General features: G+C 32.4%; 1 protein-coding gene across 1 annotated transcript; it reads left to right on the forward strand.

The window, feature by feature from the left end:
- Nucleotides 1-1,007: 1,007 nt before the first annotated feature.
- Nucleotides 1,008-17,348, forward strand: LOC127699884 (uncharacterized). The gene is made up of 6 exons (XM_052203289.1): nucleotides 1,008-1,108; nucleotides 3,026-4,270; nucleotides 4,758-4,788; nucleotides 7,131-7,417; nucleotides 8,654-8,681; nucleotides 14,204-17,348. Exons 1-6 carry the CDS (start codon nucleotides 1,061-1,063, stop codon nucleotides 14,497-14,499), a joined length of 1,935 nt encoding a protein of 644 aa, XP_052059249.1. The 5' UTR covers nucleotides 1,008-1,060; the 3' UTR covers nucleotides 14,500-17,348.
- Nucleotides 17,349-18,417: the final 1,069 nt, after the last annotated feature.

Consider the following 18,417-nt stretch of genomic DNA (forward strand, 5'->3'; position numbering starts at 1 on the left):
GAAGTTCATGCGATCCTTTTTTTTTTTTATTTAGAGTTGACATTTTTTATACCCACATAATATACCGGTACCTTACACCAGGTTTCATTTACATTAGTATGATACAATGCATTATCATTGTTAGTAGATGTTAGTAGACGATATACATTTTACAAAATTGCAAGGTTAGTAGAAATACTATTATAGTTTAGTTACAGCATATAAGCATTCCATGTTATATTCTGGGACAGTTCCTTATAATAACAAAGGGTTTCAATTAATTTTGTGTTTTAATCTTATTTTTAAAAAAATATATCGTTTAGGTTTTTTTTTCAAATCACATAAAAGAGCTTTTTACAAATGTTTTATTATGAATAATATTTACAAAATCTGATACAGAACTTATAGCTCAATAAAAAAGATCCGAAATACCCAGACTTTTTTATATACATTCTTTAAGTAGCATGACATTAAATTTATTTTTGGCAAAACATAAACACAATTACATCTGTTTTTCTTTTGACATCCATCTACCCTGGGGGCCTCGGTGGCCGAGTGGTCTAAGTAGTTACTACTGTAATCACCAACCAGTCAACACTGAGGTTGTGAGTTTGAACCCTGCTCGTGCGGGTGCACTCGACTCCAATCTTAATTGACTAGGATTGTCAGTTTTCCTATCAAAGGCCGGTGGCTTTCTCAGGGCACTCCGGCTTCCTCCAACAATAAAAACTGGCCGCCAACAAATAGCCCAAAAGCGGTGCCTATATATTTCCAGTTCATTCGATATTCCAAAGTGTCCTATTATAATTTCCTTGGTAGATTTACAACTGGCAATTGTAATTTAATAAAGGCGGCTAAACGTTATGTTTTCATTAGTTTTACATACACAGTTTTAAAGTGTCTTAATAGTAAGATTTTATATAAAGATGTTAGGTGAACACATGCTAATTGCATTTGTAATCATCTCTTAGATAAAAAAGGGTAAGAAGGACATTGTTGTAGTATGCATATTTATCTTTAAGCTATTGTGAAACATTGGGTGAATTCAATACTTACCTACTGTGTGGATGATAATGATGTCATGCCAAAAATATTGTTTGCTGCAACGCATAGTGACCTTCTCTCAGATGTAAGTATTTAATCAGTTACATATAGCATTCTTAAATTGATATCATAGACGCATTTTTTAAACAGAAAAGTAAAATAAGTTCGTACACATGGCATAATTAGCCTTTTTTTTTCTCTGAATAACGTTCAAAATATTTTTAAATAGTTGGCAACGTTGCCAACATATCGCGTTAAATGTGGAAGAGTTAACATCTGCCGCTGCAAACATATCATGTGGCTCTAAATATAGTATATTAACTACATTTTATATTTTACATTGATGGATAAAACTTATTACGGGACAAATGCAAATCTCCTTCTGCAGTTGATCACAGTATAATTTAGTAAACATAACAAAATACAAGCAGAAAAGATGTGGTATGATTTCCTATAAGACAACTATCCTTCACAGATCAAATGAAAGAAGCATGTAAAGATCATAGTCAACAATCTGTAAATCCCATAACATATAGCAAGCTATCAAAATGAAAACAACAAATTATAAATTTCATGCGTCTGAAGCGCTTTTCTCGATTTACCTTCATCAAGAACGTTCAAAGCCGAATATTTGAAAGTCAAGGAAGCAGAAAACCGAAACAGTTGAAAAGCTATATAACTAAAAAAGAACTAAAAATTAGCCAAATCCGTCTAAGGCCAACTTTGCCTGAGGGAGTTAAAATCTTATAAAATGCCCTTAAATGACAACATGTAAAATGAATTAAACGAGAAACAAAGCAATTCACGATTTCGAAGGCCAATGTAGCTAGCCGAGGACAAATAAGAAAGCCAATATAGAAATAGTCACGTTTTACTCATTGTTGAATGTTGTACAGTGACCTATAGTTAATCTCTGTGTCATTTAGTCTCTCATTAGCAAATATACATCTTCTTATCTTTATACGTAATGATATCTTTATTTATTAACTACAGTGTTTCCCTGTTTATTGTATAATTTATTTTTCTTTAACATATTTTATCTTGAAATGAAACTATTCAAATCTGAGTTTCCTTTTATAAGCTGCAATGTCAAATAATCTGGTGGTTTTTCGAGGTGTTCTCTACATTTTGTAATGATTTGTTCTCTCTTTGCTCTCACTACAAGTGTTACAAATCATATTTTGACGCAACACATAAATAGTAATTGGAGAGGTTCTGCCATTGCATGAGATATGCAGAAACGAAAAGATTAAATAAAACTAGGAGTTGAATATGATTACTAATGAGACAAAAATCAATAGACCAACTGACCAAAGAACAATTACAGGTCACTCTTTAACAATTCACTACCGGGTTCGGGTTGAAAAATAAATGACACCTTACAGAAACATGAGAAGCAAAAGTAAACAGTTAACCAATTCGCACCCGTTAAACTGATAAAATAGTTTAAATAGTAATGAGGTGACGAGTGAATATGAGTTCTGTGATAATCCTCAGACTTGTTGTCCAAACCTGAAATAGGTAAATTATTTGCTTACAAAAAGCCTTTTAGATGAATGTGACCGTCTTCAGCTTTAAATGGTTGCCTCACTAAACGTTTCGGTATGTTTATTGTGTAAATAAAACAGCTTCTTCCAAATAACACTTTACATTACGTTGGTGTTCATCATGACTTTCTATAAAAAAAAAAAACAGGCACATTGTGAAATCCTGAATTGCCCGGATCAGAACTCGGCCAATACGGAAAAAAAATCAATATTGGCCGAATTAACATTTGTATATAGCACAGGCTGTTTTCATCTTATCAAGTCAAATAACAGAGTAGTTAACCAATAACAGCTTATTGTATAATATATCATGTATCTAAAACCAAATAAGCAATTGTTACACATAAAAGGTATGTGGTATACAGGCTTCTTGTGCAATGCCAAAATATAAGTATCGATAGGATACAGTTGTTGTTTTTTTAATCGTTTTTTTTTCTGTATCATTTACTCACAAGGATATGCAGAAGAAGATGAACATGAAATTTGTAAAGAAAATCACTGAAATGTTTGGTACCCATGAAATGAAGAAACACATTGTCTTCGAACCAGTTTTCTTTATAAATGGTACAGACAAAGACGATCATGGAATTCAGAATTTAAAAAACCAACTTGTCACTATTGCCCGGAACCAGCCATCTTGGGGACTACGGCGACCGATGCTTTGGGTTCCCCTTGAGCTTCTGATTGATAATATGATCAAAGATAACATCCATATAATACCGAAAATACAGTTAGCTGAAGCAAACACAATGAACAAAGACCTAGCCCTGTCAGAAAGACAACTGGAAGATTTTCTCTTAACACAACATTCTTTAGGCAAAATAATGTACTTTAATCAACCAGAACTTAACAATTTTGTCATTCTTTATCCTCCTGCATTGGTCAACATCCTTCGATCATTCATCACAGATGAAATATTTTGGCCCAAGAATGAGACCCTTAAAGGTATTCTAAGAAGAATGAGAGAAACTGGAAAATTACATAAAAGAGATCTCCTTCAACTATGGCAACAGGAACCATTCGTTCATCATATACAAGAGGATGACTCCAAAGAGTTCATTATCCAGGTTCTAGTGCATCTCGATGTTTTGGTCCTACCGAAACAATACGTTGACAAGAGTGTCACGCTCGTCGATTATTTCTTAGTTCCATGCACTGTAAAACACAAGATGCCGATGTCCTTTCTAGATGACAAATCATTTGCAAACAGGACAATTGCGTTGGTCTATCAAATACAGAAGTCATCCATACCATCAGCATTGTCTTTTAAACTGGTTGGTGCGGTTAGTGGTATTTGGCCTATCAAGGAGGTCAACGGACGTCCATTAATATATCATTCATCAGCCGTACTATGTGTTGACAGCAACACCGAGTTTAGAATAATGGTAGAAGAAACGAGAGTCGTTGTCTATCTTACGAACATATCTTCTAGATCTTACATCTCCCCAGATATTGCTGCCAGCATTCAAGAATGCCTGACCGTGACTTTACAAGCTGTTTTGAAATTTTATCTTATCAGCATTGGAAAGAACCAGAAAAAAGTGAATTTGACAAATCTCTTTAGCATTGAAGTAGGAGAGGTTTGTGGCAGATCTCCATGCGTGATATCCATTTCAAAGGCGAAACAAACCTCCTACTGGGTGTGTGAGCGTGGGAATAAACACTGCTCCAGAAGATCTTTACTGTGGTTTTTTAACAAGGTATCCCATATACGTTAGCCATATAAACCGACGAAGGATGTTTTCAATTGAACTATTCATAGCATGAAATATTTTCTATCTCAAAGTATCAAACATTGTTTACGTATTATTTTAGACGTAGTTGGCACCAATGATTTGAAATTATCTATGTTCCGTGCGCTTAAACTTAGTACTGAATCTCCAACTATGATGATTCGAGTGCAACTGATGAGCCGCATATAGAAGAAAAAACGCCCGTATGGCATACCAATAATATGATTCTGTAGAGTATATTTTATGTTCAGTAAAATTAAGACTGTATCCAACTAACATTTTATTTAACTTCGTCACTTATCTTAAATGTAAAGGGAAAAACAAACAGAAGATAAAAGATACGAAACGAAGGCAATTAAAAATTGTGATGTTGTCTTAGGTAATGATACATCGAATTATATTGTAATATAGATCATGAGAAACCCTGTTTCATTATTTAATAAATGTTTTTCAGACACAGGAAGAATGCCCATCCAATTGTCCAGGTAAATTTATTTCAGTTCATCATTTATAATACATAATTAGGATCCATTTAAGGTGTATAATTTATGATACCCAGCTATGGTGAATGTATGGCAAATTCTCCTAAAAGTCTGAGGGTAAATCAAATATTATAAATCAAAGTATATAGACATCTAGTCAAATTACAAACAACAGTAACCGAAAACAAACAAAAGTAGCAGCAAGAAACATTTAAAACAAACTGGTGGAGTACATTGTATAACTTAACTTTTCCGGTTATATCTGCAAATCATGCTCCAATATTGGCATCCTTCTTCTTGTTCTTATTCCAAGGATGTTCTGTTGGATATATAAATGAACCATTGAACCAATAGTGTTGTCTTATGAATGATTTTTCGGACACTTAGATTTGTCATCTGACTCAATCAATATCCGCAAAAGAGTGGAAACAAGTTTTAGATTATTTTTTTTATCTTCTAAAAGCAAATCAAGATTATGGATATGACACTTATTCAATTTTACACAGTCGTTGTGCATGAAACGAAGAGTAGGTATATTATTTTTGTGAAAATTGACAAATAAATTTTGGATATCAAATATTTTGTATATTGCATAGACATGTTTTTCTCTTTCTGATTTGCAAAAAAAATTCACATGCAGTATCGAACATGTCGAATCGATTTCTGGTGACCACAGATATACAAATCACACATTATCAGAAACCACTTTTTTTCTGAATCTATAAAAATGTAAAATGCATTTTCAGAAGCAATCATCGCTTTTAAAAAAATGTCTTTTCGAAAAATTGGAAAACAAAATAATGGAAAAAACTTTGAAATCAATATTAAAACATTGAGAAATATCTAGCGGTTCTGTGATTGCAAAACAAACTGTTAATCTTATATATATATAATAACTGTTGGATAGGAACACTCCAAAATTTTGGAAATCGTTCATATCAGCGTACGTGTAATTCTCTAACCTAGCGTGAGCAGCAAAGATTTTAAAGACTTATGCCAGATTGAAGGCAATTACAATACTACGAACAGGTTTTAACGTGGTTTTTTTTAGGTGAAAGGAGTGTCTACAGAATTTTTTTTTTCATAAATGTTGGCCAATGTAAAGGTTACACGAAGTACTTTATCACAATCCTTGGTTTTAAATGAGTTTTGTTTTTTCTTCAAAAAGGTGTTTTTTAGATTCGCCAAAACATTCTGTATTGCTTAACAGTGAGGTATGGCAAATTGCAACTGAACTTATTTAAGCCCGGGTAATTTTCAAAAAGTTATCGATCCAATTTGCTTAAATCCACAGTAAATTAGCTCCGTGTACATGTATGTACATTGGCGATATCACATCATTTATTTATTAATGACATGGCAAATAACCACAAATCTGGTTTTATTGTATTAACGAACCAGGACATAAGTCGAAACTTAGAAAGACGGACGAATATCTTGGACAACCCTGACATTTCAAACTAAAACCCGTATAGTATATTTTCCAATACATTGAATTTGTAAGTCTATTAGATAAAAGTTGTTTAGGGTATTTTGGGGTTTCCTTAGGTTTTTCTTGGGAAATTATACGGACTGGTCATGAACGATATAGCCATAGCGATATTTGAAACGTGCTAAGTCAACTGTAGTTTTGGAAGAAGAAGAAAAAGAAAACGCACGGGTAAACACATGAGGATGTCAGTTGTCATAGAAATGTTTTGGTGTTGGACTTTGTAAGGTATTCACAATGTATCCAAATAAGACCTGCATGCTCAATCACTGCCCTGTTAGCTTCCATAAGGATACGCCACAAAGATGTCTAAGCGACGTTTTACACGAATAGTTAAGACCTACACATGATATGTTATTCATGTTAAGAGCAAGTAACCATTTTAAAAATCGTACATACAAGAAAAAAATCCTTAATGTCTTAATTTACTTATGTTGAATTTGAGTAATGTTGTCTCCGTGTAATATTTTATTGTATCGAATTTTAGTTATAAATATCAATTCTGTTGGACTTAATATAAATATAGTTGAATCAATGGTTATCAGTTAATCTGCTTAACGATGTTTTTCCTTACTAAGACGTGGGGAGACGAAGATTACAGTATTTAACAGGGGTTCGGCTATTTTAACGGGGGCGTGGCTATTTAGTCTATTGAGGCTTTACAACATTAGGAGGAACATAATATGTCTTATCTCAAATCGTTTCATGACTGTTGTTAGCTATGCAAAACATGTTTTTTTTTTTTATTGAGGTCTTATTATTTATTGTTCGATAGCAATCAGAATTATTATTTTTCATTTTATTCTCATGATGATTATTTTTTTATGAGCTTGTTTCATCTTTTCAAAATATTCAGGTCTTGGAAACACTGCCCTGACAATGTCACCAAGCGAGCAACATCTCTCACGACTTGCATATCACCTAGATATTAATAGTTGTAGAGAGGTGATGATTCATCTAGGGTTACAACTGAATGATTGGAATGATATTGATTACAGTTACACAAGGATGCCTCTTGTCATCAAAATCATGGCATTCAATTTCTGGAGAACAAAAAGCATAAGGGGTAAACCCACAAAGTCATTCCACGACTTGCTGGATGCACTTAAGGCAGTGGGCGATGAAAGACATTTGCTTTGCAAGGTTTGGACAGCTTTTATTTTGTTTTCTAGTTTTTTCAATAAGTACATCTATGTTTATCATACTGTGTTGACAGTTTTTACTACCATGTTTTTCTATTCCTTTTATTTCTGTTAGGCGTTGAATCGTTTCAGATCTATATAGAATGATTTCCCAAATTAATATGCACCACTCTTTCAGATGGTCATTGGCGAGATTGGGACACAAATTTTGTTTCGTTCCTCTGAGTCAATTTTCGTTTTGATAAGGCATATTTATTTTACAAATGTAAGACATGTTACAAATTACCCATCATCATTAACTTAGTGGATGATTGTTGTAGAATTAATTATAATTATATTTTCGTTTTGTGGTTAATATAATCAAGAGAGAAATAAAAACATGTTTACAACTATGATCATGTAACATAATGTATGTATATTTATTATATACAAGTCCATATATATTTACAATACTATTATAACATATTTATACAAAAACACGTCTGTTCTCTACGCTTATTCATTCCTCCTATCTGGATGTCAACATTCTCATTTTTTTATCATTCTTCGACATCAGCCTTTAAACACATTCTTACACACATCAAAGGATCATTCATGTTTGACCACACAACTACAGGGACAGGATATAAACAAACAAAGAAATGAAATATACATCTTGGAATGAGAAATGATTAAAATAAAAACACAGCTGCATCATACATTAAATGCAACGGTCATTCAGACTGTCTGCTACAGGTCATCAAAACAATAAAACCAGGAATTATATAACAACTATGATCTCATCAATTTACCATCTTCAATCAAAAACTGATTGCAGAGTAAGATACAATTTATGAAAGAACGGTTCCTTGACGCATGTACAACAAAGATGGTGCACTTAACAACAACTTAAATGAACCTATTATCGGTTATAACAGCAATGCATTTTTTCTAATAAACTCATCAAAGATAGCAGGATAAAATGTTGTTCCCCAGATGCGCGTTTCCTCTACAAAAGACTTACCAGTGAGGCTCAGATCAAAAACGTTAAAAAAGTATTATTAAGGATCTATATTTAACTGCAATTAAAGTATGGAAAAAGGCAATTAGTTCTCACAATATTTGTTCAGGTACACATATAGTTTATAGTTTTGGTTGCATGTCGTAATTATGATATTTAGTGTGCATAACAGATTTATTATCATACACGCATGTTTTTGTACTAACCCAATAACTGTATCGATACATTTCCTTTCAGGTGTTCAGAGAAGACACGCATTTATTAGGTAAGATTAAGCATTGTTAACACAATTATCTCTTTGTATGTGTTTTATAATACAATACGCATAGTCCCTTGTCAGTCTCTCCATTCAGTCCCAATGCTTGACTGGAGGGTAAAACATACCTTTTTTTATGCCTACAGAAGCCTTGCAACAACTTTGTAAGGTGTTCGTTAGTGACCTGTTTCAAGTCCATATATCTACTCCTATCCATCTCGTCTTTTTCACGTGACAGTTCCGTCCTTTATTTCGGTGGAACCACTTTGACGAATCTACCATTTTGCTATGCATATACAAAAAAAGCAACATTATATTAAGTTTGATACTTAGTTTAAAACACCATTCATATAAAAGTTGAGAATATAGCTGTAATAGCAGACGAGTCTATACTTATGTATGAATTAGGATTTAACATTTTACAGATGAAAGCAAAAAGTTTGATCATTATATCTTTCACTCTTTTAATTTAAATTTGCATTACAGATAGGTTGTTTAAACAAACGTGATATAATACCTAGGGTACTTTTTGTCCACAAAAAAGTCAGAGCTGAATCGAGCCATTATGTTAAGAAACAGGTAGCCATTTATGCGTGATAAAAAAAATCCTATTTTGTTGTTATCGAATTTATAATAATCATATCTAAATTAGTTCTATGATGTGTACTATATACTTTTTGCGGTCACCATCAGGAATTGCTTGGTTAATCCCATATGTCTGTGTCTCAAATCACTAGAGACAATATTTCGAAGTCTTGGATTTTCAGATACCAGGATATCTTTTATTTGATAGAAAGAGTTCTCCTTTTATCTTATTGGTTTTGGCGATGTTTGGAGATTGAATTACTCGAAGCAGGACAATGCGTCAAGTAGTCAGGCAAGATAGCACGCCACTACATCTTTCACTGAAACGCAACCAAAATAAAGATCATACAACAAGGTCAAATATACAGAAACACGTAAGAATGACAGAAAGTAAATACACATACGTGTATTTTTTTCTTTAGATTAACACTTTCCGGCAGAGTGCACTAATGAAGAGTCACACCGATTGCCCGTATGTAATTTTATAATACGATGCAAAGTGTAGCGGAATGCATCACGCATGTGTACAATAATAGATGCCATTTCAGTGCATTACAGGTACGACACAGGTGCAATTAACGCAGACAAGGCAAGTGTTGATGTATTCATCAAATCAAAGTCACAAAATGCTCCTTAAAATATATATTGCACCATTTATGTATAACGATTATAACGTAGAATCTAACAGCTTGTTTGACGAGGATGTATAATGATTTTTTTCAGAAATACGCGGTTATTGGAAATATGAACGACGGTTCTGCATATATCTGTCTGTTTTCGAGGATTTATCTCACAATGTTCCAAACTTAAACATTTAAACACTTCAACTACAGACCGACAATGAGAATATTCCCGTATCAACACATCCATTGTTACACAGGTTGCAGTCCCGATTCAGATAAAATTTCGCATATTACAAGCACTTCAAGTTGCACATTCTGTGCAAAAAGCAAAAGTTGTGAAATTGACTCACTAATAGGCGCGAACTACTATTGTAAACTACCAAGGACCAAGTTATTAAATGATACACAGAGAAAGTCTACTCATGTGAACTTAGATTCATGTGAATATCATGTGAAATTCACGTGAATCTAATATGAATCTGATGTGACTCTAATGTGAAGCTCACGTGAATTTCATTTAGAAATCACATCAAATTGTTCACGTTAAATTCGTTATTCAAATAACATCCAATTTTCAAATTTGATTAAAAAAACTGAAATTCCATTGTTTTGTAGAGTACTCAAATCACGTGAAATTCATGTGAAAGTATTCTTGTAAGGTTAACGAATAGACTCGTTTGAGGTGAATTTGACGTGAAAGCATGTAAATATAAAGTAAGCAAAACTTGCATGTGTAAGGATAAACCGCTGTCCATTCAATGGTGAGAACTTGTTATCAGGACCAATCAGTAGAACTATCACCCAGCCTTCAACATTGACAGTTCTTTTGAAATACTTTTCCACACATCAATTTAAGGAGACAGAGATTGAATAGTTCTTGACACTTTATTCAATAGGAATCAATGCATGTATGAACAATTGCAATACTAACTATTGAAAAAAAAGTTAAATAACAGACATTGTTTACAAAGGCATACCAGAACACAGCTGAGGATTACGAGACCGGAAATTTTACGACACAGGTGCAGCTTTTACCGGAGCTTTATATGTGAAGACAATAACGGACACGGATGCAAAAGTATTTACATGCTTATTTGCGGGTTTGTGACGTTATTGTTGTTTTCATACAAATGAGAAGTTTAGCTAGCTATAAAACCAGTTTTAATTAAGAAATAATTCATGGAAGCCATAGATTTGTTGGACATTTACAAATGGCCAGAGCCGTGATATTCGAATTTTATCCTGAGCTAAAAAAGATACAAATTTCAAATAAACCTAAGTCTTACATGAATTATTTCTCAAATAACATCTAGCAAAAATGTGTTTAATTCTCATAATTCATAACCAAACATTTTGTTTTCTATAGCTACTATTTATTGTCAAATCAAGAGTTGACATGTCGTAACAAATGAGTGAGCCGCCATTTTGGCTTGCTGAAATCCACAAATGTGCGAATAATGCAATAGAACCGAAAGTGAAACAACACCTACTTCGAAGCTCTATTTTAATGCAATATTATCCGAACTTATGGCGTATACGTAACGGAAAACCTTCAGCTTGAAAGTTTTCATTCGTATGACGTCATGTTATGACATGACGTAAATGTGCCGAGATCAATCATGAAATTTCGCGGAATTTTATTTTATTTTGATTTTATACATTTTTTAAGCTCTTGTGCATTGATTCTTTGTGTTATGCATTAGAAAAGGAATAACGGTTCTGTTGTTGTTGTTTTTTTTTTCAATTTCAAATTGAACACAACGAGATTAACATAGTGTTTGCACATAGGTTTCGAAACATGTGTATTTACGTGGGAGGTAAATAATAACTGCCACCAATATGCACATTTCTGAGTCTGCGATCAGTATAGGTATATCGAGAATTTTATCACGGTGTTGTTTTCAAAGCGAAAGAAGCACGTCATATTATAATCCACCATTTCCTACATCAGGAAATGCTTATATAATTTATATTCCACAACAGTCCAAATTAGCTTTATATTGAATAAACGGATGTGCTAGATTCGTTATGACATACTGATAGTTAAGTTTAATGTGTATTGATTGTATCTTTTATTCAAATTTTCTTCTGGTCGTAACAACATGAGTAATATGACGATTACCTGAATACAAAGGGGTAATAAATGTGCATGTATTTGTTTACTGATAGTACGTTCAATATTCCCAATGCTTAACACACTATGTATATAGTAAACTATTTCAGTAAGATCAAAGACTAGTTTTATAAAATTTTATTTAAAATATATGTTGATGTGTGGAAGAGTGACACTTTTAATGATAACACAAGTATGTCAGGAGGTAATAAACTGATACCACTGTCCCTTTGTTAAACCCTGCCATATTAACACATTGTTGCTTCTCTGATCCTATTGAAAGCACAGCTGTCTACTTGTTTGCTGGTCTGACTTATTAATTAGTCTAACGAATGAAAATAGCACTTCATAAATTTTGAGCATGTCAAGTGCATGTCTGGATTGACTTTCATCATGAACAATCAAGCCCAAAATATTTACAATGCATGAATATTCCTCGTTGGAAAATTCTTAGTCACTGCATTAAAACAGCTTCTCATGAGTATCAGTTTAAGTCCCGGCAAAGTAATAGTTACACTACACACGTGTTTCTCTAGTTCTCTTTCTTCATCACAATTATTTTATCCTAAATCCAATAAGTTGAAGGGTAATACTTTTTATTGTATCAAAACCGGGAGGCACTCTGCATGTTATTGATCTAACAAACATTTTGGTATCTAAAGATCTAAGCTATAGATTTGAGACAAATAGCTGAATACATAACGTATCGATCATCCAATGTTTTATGGTGACCATAAAACGTATGTATCTTACAACGCGGAACTGATTTAGACATAACTATTCATAGATTTGACATAAAAAGGTATTGTATATTTTAACTGGAAAGATAATTGTTTCTTAACATAATTGCTCAATAAAGTTGAGAATTTTATCTTAGGAAATCAACATTTTTTTTGTGCACAGCCTAACTGTGTCCATGCAAATTGAAACTAAAAAAGCAGAACATATGCTGATGATTGTTTTTTTTCAAATCTGAATTAATGCATATAGGCGATTCGTCTCCCATTAAAACAAGCTATGTTATATTTTCAGCTTTTATGGTTAGTGCGATGACTATCAAACTAAATTTAATGTTTATTTTCTTTTTTTTTAATAATACGAGCTGTTTCAGTTCTCTCTCTTCGAATAACGTTGATATTTTCTCTTTTATATCAATATCAGAAATACACCTCTCTATAAAATTATTCATTTTGATAAACTGTAAACGTAATACTTGTGGTATTGTCAATGTACCATAATAGTGACAAGACGATTTGCATTAAATTAAGATGGATCAATTTATAGTTATAGAACGTGCTAATGTTTACAGGAGGAGTGACTGAAAGTATCCATTTATTAGTTATACCGTCGCCATCATGACTTCTTGCCGGTTTGCATGAGGACTGATGCATGCATAGCAGGAGACGTTTACCCTATTGTCGTACCCAGTTTGCTACACTTGGTGTACATGCGATTCCCTCAGTTTGCATTTATTACCTTGATTTGTCTCTTATAAGTCGACCTGTGAGATTTGAACATGCGTGTACTTTATTTCTTTGTCGTATTTGAAGTTTGAAATAACACTGCTTTTAAAAGAGGGAAGAAAGATACCAGAGGGACAGTCAAACTCATAGATCGAACACAAGCTGACAACGCCATGGTCAAAAATTAAAAGACAAACATACAAACAATAGTACAGATGACACAACATAGAAAACCAAAGACTAAGCAACACGAACCCCACCAAACACTGGGGGTGATCTCAGGTGCTCCGGAAGGGTAAGCAGATCCTGCTCCACATGTGGCCAGTAACTTGCATTTGTATGGAATAAATAATCCATTCCATTATATCAACTCCAGGTTTACCTCTGTATAAACACTTTTGTGGGCATTTATTTGTCACTAAAACTTCAAATGGTGACGATAATTCGAAAATACCATTATATATATATATATATATATAGTGAGTATGTGCCTGAGCTGGGGCTTTGTCCGTTAGCATTTTTGTCTTTTGTCTTTTAATTCATTGGTCAATGTTTTTGCCAGTAACTTCTTTAGTCACTACTCCTCTGATATTGATTAATACATTCAATGAAAAAAATCGTAGCGATAGTGCATCATATGAAACTGATTTGTTGTTTCGTATTGTCTACAAATATGTTCATCGACATTCCTCCTATAACAACGTCAATGAATTTAACATATCAAAATGTATGCATATATTTTGACAGATATTGCAGAAATTCGACTACAAGAAGTTCCACACGATAATGTTTTGAAAGATCTGCCCAAAAACCTTGGAAACTGCGCCATACAACTCGGAATCGAGCTAGGAGTTAGTATAAGTTCGATAGAGGAGACATTGACACGGCATCCAAGGGACATGTACAATCAGATAGAAGACATCCTGAGAAAATGGAAAACTTCAAGAGAAGTAAAACCTACAATATACAGGTTAATGCTAGCTCTGGAACGCGTACATACTGGAGGGTTGGAATATTTAAAGGGTATCTACATTGGACAGTAATTAGTGTTCATATTCAATACATTCTGAATATTAATCATAAGATGTCTCTCTTAACTTCACAAGATGCCGTTTTTAATATCAATCAAATTAAAAGTCAAATCTATCAAATAATTCTACAGAAAAATATAACTGAAAAATAATAAAAATTGATAAAAATGTGGAAGGCGAAAACACTTTTTATGTTTATGCCTATATGGTATTGCAATATAACAACTCCTTGATGAAAAAAAACCCAGGAAAATGATCAACCAACCTCTAATTTTTATGTTTCTACTATATTTCAATACTATATAAGTCAAATAATTTACTATAGTATTTCTTCTTGTAAGATTTCAACATAAAATAAATTCAGTATAGATTAAACAATTAAGAAATTTATAATACAAAATAAATAATTATATAGTGCTGTTTACACTACTGGGTATATTCGAGTGTATTCGTTAAATAAAGAACATGGGAAAACAGAACATATATTCTTTGTACAATCAGAGATTGAGAAACAGTATGTATGTCTGTGTTAAGTTTTCAAATTCTTTATTTGGGATAACGTTTATTCTTTTACTATACTCTGTTGTACGAAGTTCAAATGAAACATGTACCTTGATTGTTGTTCTGTTTACCTACAATTGTGTTGTGTATAAATATAACTGAAGTCATATGTATACAATATATAATACATAATTATAACATGCAAAAAGTACAACTCGTACAGCAACATATGATAAATGGAAGAAACCATGTATATTTAGTGAGACTCAACACATGATGGTTGAATCGCTCATTTAACCTTAAAGTACCAAGCACAATCCAAAACCGGACAAGCAGGAATCTGTTTTATGTTCATAAGTAAAATTAATTAATGTCATTCTTGTCACATTCAAACTGGTGTCCATTTATATTTTTGTTCCAATCATGCTCGGTTTAAAATCTGATCAGAATGAACACTGAAAGTTGAAACTGTCTAAATTGTTTGTATATAGTTTGTTTACTTTGAATATAAATAATATGATGTAAGATGGTATATTATGTTCATCCGTCATTCAGGTTTTGAAAGACTATATTACAAATATTTGTATTAACATTCTCATTTAATTTTTGATAGAAAAAACATCTTTCACTAAGAAAGTGTAAGTGTTTGATTTAATGTATATGATATGCATAGCTTTGTTTTTCTTGTCCAATTGATAAGTCTTGTTTGGTTATAGCATATAACCTGTCGTATGAGTTTTCCGTTTCTGATAGACAATATTTTAGCCTCATCACATAAATCATATCATTTCTCCAGATACGTATCTGGTATAGTACAATCGTATTTGTACAATACTTATAATTTGAAAAGAGCCAAAATATATAAATTAGCTAATTAAAACCACCTTAATACTTTGAACGGATGCATTTTTTATTACATAATCATGTTGCTGGCTTTATTTGAGCGGATTTATCGAAGTCAGTCTAGAAAGCGCTTCGTATGAATTAAATTGATAAAATGTAATCAGTATTATATATGAAAGCCATACATCTTGTTCGGTACTGTCGTTGGAATTTGACATGAAGTTTAAGACAAAAAAGATGAAACTATGAGTTACGAATAGGTTTAATGAAACTTCTGAGAGACTTCTGGCGGTACAAGTGCAACCGTTTAATAGCAAATGAAAAATATCTTTCATTAAACTAACTAACACTAAATTAAGTGATGTGAATTCATGTTTGCATAATTCTTTATTCGGGTGGCGTTTATTGAACTGCACGGTTCTAGAATAATTTGTTTGTTTTATCAAATAGATTATCAAATCATTAATAAAGTAGGTAAAGTCATGAACTGACCTTTTTTTGTCAAACATGAATGATGCTTCGTGTAGATAAAAGCCAGTGTACTGTTTTTGTAGTTATAGTTATAGTTGTATTGTTGTAAATATTTGTAATATATGCTTGAGTCTACGAGGTCTTACCAAACAATGTTTAAATAAGTCTTATCAAGTGATTAGTATACATTTGCATACAACTACCACGGATATAGTCTGCATAAATGAGATCTAACTATTAACAGAAATTGACTTGTTTTTGTGAATTTCACATTTTTGTTCATAACAAGATTGTATAAGATCTTTAGATGTATTTTAGTGTAACAGCTCTATCAGTATCAAAGCATACAAATTGTTTAATGTATTTTTAGCATATAAGATATATTAACAAAAAAGGAGTATACAGACATCATGGTTTCCTGTTTCGTTTTTAAAATAATAGTAAACATTTATCTGTTTTTGAAAATTGAAAAAAAACATCTAAGTTTTCTAAAACAAAAACTAAAAGCATTTTGCAAGTCCTTTGGATCAATGTTCACACTATTGATTGTGTGTTGTTTCTTAATACACTAATCAGTCAACCAATGTTCAACTCTCGTTATTCGATTGAAAAGAAATTAATCAAGGTAACGATTATAAACTGAGAGAATCACATTCATTAAAAGAAGCGTGGCCGGATGCGACGACAGGTCGAGCGTTTCCTACTAGGCATCTTTCATCAGTCATGCAAATTTTCACTGTGTTAAATTGTCACAAAAGAGAACAGGACAAAATAGGAAAATACTAATTCACATGTCAATAAGTGCTTGCATATCATATATATATATATTTTTTTTATATATATATCAAATTAATCTTTACATGATTGATACCATCAAATCGAGCAAATTAGTATGATAATTTGGTTGAAAAGGACACAGATTGATAACTTTCAATTATAATATATGACAAATGTGACAAATTAGATTTTGCCATTTTCGTACTTGGGGTTTGCATGTTTTATTGAATCATTTCGCAAGGACGTTTTTAAAAACATTTTATGACCTCATTAGGTAGTGTGTGTTATATGTAATGTAATATATGCTTTTTTGTGCTGCTTTGTTAAATATTTGTTCGTTTTTGTTGTGATTAAGATTGTGACACTTTGTTGACTGCTGTACCCCTATTTTACATTTTTACCTATTATGTCTGTTTGTCTTATTCACGCATCCTTGTCAATATAATGGAATTTGATGTGACTGTCGTACAAGTGAGAGGTTTAGCGCTATAAAACCAGGTTCAATCTACCAGTTTCTACATAAGTAAATGCCTGTACCAAGTCAGGAAATATGATAGTTGTTGTCAATTCGTTTGATGTGTTTGAGCTTTTGATTTTGCCATTTGATTAGGGACTTTCCGTTTTGGATTTTCCTCGGAGTTCAGTATTTTTGTGACTTAAATGTTTTCTGCTCAATTAATCATCTAAGCAATAAACATGATAAATGAACACAATTGAAATAATAAAACTAATCTAGTTCAATCGTCACAATGACGAATAAATAATACGATGTTTCAACCGCCGACAATCAATACTCCAAATGGGTTTTATTCCTTATTCGAACTCTGGATTCGAATGATGGCGAAGCATGCATAGATCAGAATGGAATTTCAATTTATTTATCAATATCCGTATCATATCTTATCGTAAAACTTTGCACCCATATTAAACAGTAGCGTAATGTCATACATGATTTTGACAACTATTGACGCAACAATGTAGGTGGGAAAACAATGAAAGAAAAGTATAACTAAATGAATATTCTTTTATTCTTTTGCAATATATTTAGATAACAAAAAAATTGTTGAAGAAAAGTTGCATAGTAAATTAACTTATTTTGAATGAACATGTAAAAAATTGAAAACAACACGTTTAAATATTTCATGCGTCCGAAGCGCTTTTCTGGATTTACCTTCATCAGGAACGTTATATCCACTTGACTAGTTTGGTTCAACCCTCCTAAAATGTTGTATAAGATTTTGCAATACAAGTGTGGCTTCTACTTAGTCTTGTTATTTGTAAACTGTTCTTTAGTGGACACAAACATTATAGTACAACATATATTATTGCAACTTAAGA

Source organism: Mytilus californianus, unplaced genomic scaffold (genome assembly GCF_021869535.1).
Source record: "Mytilus californianus isolate M0D057914Y unplaced genomic scaffold, xbMytCali1.0.p SCAF_43, whole genome shotgun sequence".
Lineage (NCBI taxonomy): Eukaryota > Metazoa > Mollusca > Bivalvia > Mytilida > Mytilidae > Mytilus > Mytilus californianus.